The 6,543-nt window shown below is 36.3% G+C and overlaps 2 protein-coding genes across 2 annotated transcripts; one reads left to right on the plus strand and one right to left on the minus strand.

Moving 5' to 3' along the window:
- Positions 1-350: 350 nt before the first annotated feature.
- Positions 351-1,413, minus strand: LOC129571180 (glycogen synthase kinase-3 alpha-like). The gene is made up of 4 exons (XM_055450944.1): positions 1,363-1,413; positions 1,221-1,272; positions 1,062-1,124; positions 351-979 (listed from the first exon to the last, which is right to left on the minus strand). The coding sequence occupies exons 1-4, from the start codon at positions 1,411-1,413 to the stop codon at positions 351-353; spliced, it is 795 nt and encodes a 264-aa protein (XP_055306919.1).
- A 2,162-nt stretch (positions 1,414-3,575) lies between these two features.
- LOC129571178 (SET and MYND domain-containing protein 4-like) lies at positions 3,576-6,173 on the plus strand. Its single transcript, XM_055450942.1, has 3 exons — positions 3,576-3,816; positions 3,902-5,262; positions 5,338-6,173. Exons 2-3 carry the CDS (start codon positions 3,902-3,904, stop codon positions 5,675-5,677), a joined length of 1,701 nt encoding a protein of 566 aa, XP_055306917.1. The 5' UTR covers positions 3,576-3,816; the 3' UTR covers positions 5,678-6,173.
- Positions 6,174-6,543: the final 370 nt, after the last annotated feature.

The following is a 6,543-nucleotide window of genomic DNA, read 5'->3' on the forward strand; positions in this document are numbered from 1 at the left end:
AAATTCAAGGATGAAGATATTATTAATTCATTTCAGTCATGTTAGTATACTAATGATTATAATCGTGTCCCGGATGAATCGACAACGAATTGACACTCTTTCATTTTGGAACATTCCAGTGCCTAGTATATGTGAGAACTCTGAAACTTCTCCTTCATTAATTAAACACACATATTAAGTTGTATGCTTTATTCAATCATTTAAAAAAAATACAGTCAACTGATGCTGTTTCTTCGCCTCTTCTAAGATAACATAATTTTTTTTTGATTAAGTTCAAAATAGAATGTGCTCAATAAATAATTTGGTGAATTCTAATCAATTGCAATAAGAATGGTGTAATAAAAAAGTGTTTAAGTGCTGCCGATGATATTTTCCACGGGTTTGTACAATGATTGCATTTTCTCTTCATACCCTATAGGGAGGACTGTTAAATTTCTGGCTATGTCCAATTGTTGGGCTCGCAAATTTTCAACTAGGTCAATAATGTTTCTCAATGTTTCCGTTGAGTTAAGTTTATTACAATTTTCATCGATTTTAATGGCAAACTCTTGTGCTTTGGCGGCAAAAGCGTCGATCGCCTGTGTGATATTGCCTTGTACTTCGGTAATTACTTCCGTCATTCTGTCTGATCGACTCGCTAGAAATGTGGCAGCGAATTTTTTAATTTCCAACAATAGTCGCTCATGGAAAAGCTTGAGCTTGTAATTGAGGTAAGTTCTGAGTCGTTCACAAATCTGCGGTTCAGTACGACGCACTGAATTCGCCGCCGTTGGTATTCCATCTAAATTGGTGATAAAGTCTTGGGCCCGTGGTCGAAAACTTGTAAGCTTGACATTTTGGCGTGGCAAGTCACCCGCTCCTGGTGGTGGTGGTGTGGTAGGCGAATTTCCTTGTGGATTGCTTGAACTAGTCGACGAAGTTACTGCTGCAGTACTGCTCAACGGATTTACTGTGGGCCCACCTGGACCTCCAGGTCCACCTAAAAAAATTAATTTTCGATATGTATTATATGATTAAAAAGTTATGTCACACAAAACATATTGCAGTTATTATTATGCTACCAGGTCCGCCAGGTCCACCGGGTCCACCGGGTCCACCGGGTCCACCGGGTCCACCGGGTCCACCTACAAATTTTGATGTTCGATATGTTATTAATATGTTATCAGCCAGTAAATCTGTTGTTATAAAATGTGTTATTAAGTCTAAATCTATATACCCACCAGGTCCGCCCGGACCTCCAGGTTGGCCAGGTAGTTGTGCCAACACTTGTTGCTAGACGAAAAAGATGAGAGAATTGCAACGGTTTATTAACGAAAAATCACAAGAAAGTCTTTTGAGTATTGAAATTGATTCGACTCAAACCTGCAACAAAACTGCAGAGACAAGCGATAGTAGTAAGGCGAAATGGTTCATTTTGATTTCGTTGTTAAATTCAGAATAACTACTGATTCCGATAAGTCTGACGGTATTTATACAAAAATCACCTGGTTCACATCGAGACAATGTGTTGACTTTTATTTATTTTCATGTATTATTGGTAAACATTAGATGTGTTTTTTTTTGCTGTCTTAATCCAAATATATTCAACGAAGACAACCAAATAGGCAATTGTTTGCATAATAAAATGTACAACTTTTTCCACAAAACCAATAAAATATTACTTTTTTCATCTAATCAAATATAAAAATAGATTGGGATACGCAAGAAATTTTTTGGCCTAATTTTTTTCTAACCATTTTTCTATCTTAGTTTAACAAAACCAATTTACGCGGTGTTGAACTAGTTTCAAGGGCCATCGAATATTGACATTGACACTGACACAATTCATTAAACCTATTTTATTCATAGTTGGAATTTAGCGTTTTTCTCAATAGCTTGAACGTATTAAAAATAGAGATGCAAGCCAAAATCTTTGAAAAAATATATGAAAAACAAGCAAATTACCGGCACCTTTTAGAGTATACCATGACGATATTAATTCTTCTCCATTTGGAAATGTTCACATAACCATTCTAAACATCGCAATTCAAGCTGAAGTCTTCAACTCATTCGAATTTCGGTTGTGGTTCTTAAGCGAAAATGGCTTGGATTAGCTAAACCATTGAAACCATTTGACTCGCAATTGAATATACATTTCTCCTTTATTCACACTATTCTGATATCTTCATTCTTCATGGATTTTTTCTCTGCTCTACTCTTTTGCTAACGAATTAGAAAATAACGATGTTGTTCGTTTTTCAACATTTCTCGAATATAGCAAATAATATGGATTTGATGGCATTTCATGGCTTTGAAGAATATTCAAAACGGAAAATACATACGGAACTGAAGTGAACATTGTTCTGAACAAATTTAATCATTACATAAAAACATTGTTCATTACTTTTTTTTACACAAAAAATGCATGTCAAATGGAAGCAAAATCGGTCATTTCCTTTCATTACTGAAAAATGTTCTTTTTAGAATCAAGAATGTTCAATTTGAAATGTCATTCATTGAACGTCAAATATATGACAAATAAATTAATCTTCTGAAAAAGTCGTGAAAAATAGTGTTACTTTTTGATTAAATTACATGCTAAAAAGCAAAAGTATCATGTGTTGTTCCACGGGATCATAAAGGAAAAAAATCAATGAATGCTGAAGTGCTGTAAAGTAAGTGCTGAAAAACAACACGCACGATCAGTGTTTTGTAACAAACAGCATATACATTTATTTTGTCATGCCAATCGAAATTAAATGTAATGGTCACATGCATGAAGGACACACTCATAAATGAACGACTTGACAAAGATTCTTTGTTGGAGCTAATGTAGCGTTTGTATTCATATCGAATGATTCACCGATGAGCATTACATTCGCCGCTACAGTATCTAGTGCTTCTTATTAAATTCTCAAACCACTGGACGACAAATTCTTGAACATTGTGAACGCATTTTGTACTGAACGTTTGTTACTCAAACGTTTTTGAAAAGTCATGCTTCGGTTCCGTAGCTCAAAGATACACAATGGATGCAAGTGTACATGGAAATAAGTTTATTTTGACTAACTGAGCTATATAACATACACAATCTGTGAGACTGTGACGAAACGGGTTATTTTGAAGAAAATGAATATGTTCAACATTCGAAATAAATCATAATTTTTATTGAGTTTTTTTTCAACTATTCCCTTTTCATTAGTCCATTCTCGGTGCTCAACTGTGTGTTGAAATTGAAGAAAAAATGCGCTCTGATTCAATTCCAAAACCGCTGGTTTTGCACAATCTGAATCGTTCACTGAGCAAAATACGTGCAAAGCGAATTTTTCACAAATCAAACGTAAATTTCATTTTAATTCATATCGATTCCATTGCAACCGAATCAACAGTTATTATATTTCATTCTCATTTCTTCGCCTTCTCAGCGAAGAAAATAATCTTTGAATAAACAGTGCTGCATCTCACGCCATACGACCGTCCGTGTTTCTGTTATTCTTGCAAATATCCAGCAAAAAGTAAACACACACACACTATCAAACGTGTATGTAAGTCCAGAGCCGTCGCCACATTCATTTATGTCAATGTATTTGAAATATAAGTTCACGTGTTCGAGTGACAGAAAGAAATGTGCGGTTGCACAGCGCTAATTTTGCTCTCTTCCAAGTTGGCAACGCGTCACATTCAATTTGTAATTGTTGCGTTGAGACGACACATCGCACTGTTTTTTGGAAATTCTGTGCGGATAAAAAAATAAAATCATTGTTGAATTCATTTTCAAGTGGTTGCTAACAGTGTTTGTTACTTCTGTTTCAGTTTCGATCAGTGTTCGCTGCAAAAGTAAGTAGTTTTTTTGGAATGGAATTTTGTCGTCAAAATGTTGTAATTAAAATCAATTGAATAATGTTCGGTGCATACATTTCAGATGGGTGACAATTTGTACACATTGTGGTGTAAAGAACCAGCGCCGAATCACGATTTGTACGTGGAAATTTGTTCAACCGAATATGGTCGATCGACAAATGACAAGACAATGAAAAAGAATAATGTGACGGCGAAGAAATTGCGTGACAAAGGCAACGAGTTGTATTCCAAGAAGAAATATCACGATGCAATGGCTTACTACAATCAAAGTATTTCGTACGCCGAAAATAATTCCGAGGCATTAGCATTGGCGTACGCAAATCGATCGACGTGTTTTCTCAATCTGAATCTGTTCCAAGAGTGTTTGATCGACATTGAAAGAGCTCGGATCGGATACCCGTCATCGCAAATGTCAAAACTTGATAACCGCGAACAGAAATGCATGGATTTGATGAACAAAATTGGCAACGAATCGCATGTTCGGGAGCCGGAATTGAGTTTCAATGAAAATGGAATGCATCCTGGTGTTGCTGATTGCTTGAAAATTGAAAAGAATTCCAAGTTTGGTCGTCACGTGGTCACGACACGTGATTTGGAAATTGCTCAAACGATTCTGGTGGAAATGCCATTTGCTTTCAAAAACGAGCCCATCAAGCCGGATCATTCGATGCAGTATGACCCATTCGTTGATAAATCGCGTATCATTCAACACGATCGATCTGGTGACAATACGTTTGGACGATGCATGTACTGCTATGTTGAATGCACCAATTTGATTCCTTGTGAAAATTGCGCGGGCGTTTTGTTTTGCGATGAAGTTTGCATGAAAAAAGCTTATCATAAAAACGATTGCCAGATGGCTGACAGTTCGCGAAAGGAAACACTCGGTATGGTATTGCGGATGCTGTACCGTACAAATGATGCATTTCCATGTGTCAACGAACTGATGACGACTGTCAGACTGCTGTTGGACGGTAACAATGTGAACTGGCACCAAAACGATGACCAAAGAAATTTCAGCTTGATTTTCCAGTTGCCCACGCATTCCGGCCATCAGTGGAGCCGCAATTTGAAACTTACACGTACCGTCACCGAAGTGATTTACAACAAAGTCATGCGTCTGCCAGACTTCAAAGGGAAATTTACATCTTCGACTCATCGTCGTTTTTTGCAGCACTTGATTCTACATCTTTTCCATGTTGCTGAACATGCAATCAATGCCAGCGAATATTGGCGTGAAAGTGATGATCAAAATTTGGGCACTTTTGACGTACGCACATTTGGCAACGGAATGTATCCATTCGGGTGCTACATCAATCATTCTTGCACCCCAAATGTGTGCTGGTATTTCGTTGATCACCGTTTGATTTGTCGTGTGATTCGACCAATCAGGAAAAATCAACAGCTGTTCGGTTTCTATTTGTAAGTGTTTTTTATATCGAAATTTTTATTTCATTTTCTAATGATTTTGCTCTATTTCTCTTTACTTTCTCTTAGCCCATCTACATTGTGCGAGCACATCCCACATCAGAATCGTGGTCTTTTACTCGAATATCATTACTTTTTCAAGTGCAAGTGCAAGCTTTGTTTGAACCCGAATTGGTCCATTTTCACGGGAAAGGATCTCAGCGAAGGTCCATTGTACGAGAAAGCGATCGAACCGACATGGATGGATTTGAATGAAATTCGCAAGCTAACTACCGAAGAGCTCGTATCTTATGAAAGAGAGGCGGCCAAATTTTTGGCAAAATATGATCGTTTCCATCCAGTAAAAGATACAATGATGATGCAACATCAATTGCACATGCTTTGGAACACTTTCGCTTCTCGGCGTTGATCTGACGTTAGCCATTCAGCCGCAGTTTGCAGCATGCATAGTGTTTTTTTACTACTTTTTTCTCAGTATTGATCACTGACATTATTCAGACCGATTTTATGAAAATCTAAACGGTTTAGCGACATAAAAATGACAGCTCGCAAACAATTAACAAATACCATTGGAATGGTAGCTAACTTTAAGAACATTTTTTGATAATCACTTCAATATAAAACACTCAATAATTCGCGAAAATCTTTCATTGTGGCTTTTTGGACTACTTCTCGTTAGTTCTCTTGCGTTAATCACAAACTCATTCATTGACATTTCCATCACTATCAAATCATTCACAGAGAAGAATTAGACATTGGATTTATTTATAGAATTATCATTTTCGATTCTTTTATTCAATTCCATTTCAATTCAGTCATATACAACAGACATACAATTAAAAACAAATTTATGAGCCAGCTAAATATTTTGTAAGTTCTTCATCAATAAAGTGGACAAAAACATAGATTATGTCATCTCAATTTTGATTTTTTTTCAGTGTATTCAAGGTTGCAAAAACGAGTTTCTAATAAATTTTTGGAATTGTAAAAGTAAGTATGCGGAAATGTGAACTAAATTGCTGAAGAATGTTTCTTTTCGTATGTCTGTCCTGATAAAACTCATACAAACATCGAATGACAACACCATTCGGCAAATTATCGCAAAAATATTACTTCGTTGTGATTCCATTTTTTGCCTATATAATTTCTACGATTACAATAGAATTTTCAATTCAAACGCCACCATTAGATTCGCCTGGTTTTTATGACCACCTAACGAAAGGGATTATTTTCCAGCTTCACCTGTAGAACTTGTAATATAACCGGTAAAGGTGT

Source organism: Sitodiplosis mosellana, unplaced genomic scaffold (genome assembly GCF_009176505.1).
Source record: "Sitodiplosis mosellana isolate CC-2019 unplaced genomic scaffold, AAFC_SMos_1.0 Smas_scaffold_1520, whole genome shotgun sequence".
Lineage (NCBI taxonomy): Eukaryota > Metazoa > Arthropoda > Insecta > Diptera > Cecidomyiidae > Sitodiplosis > Sitodiplosis mosellana.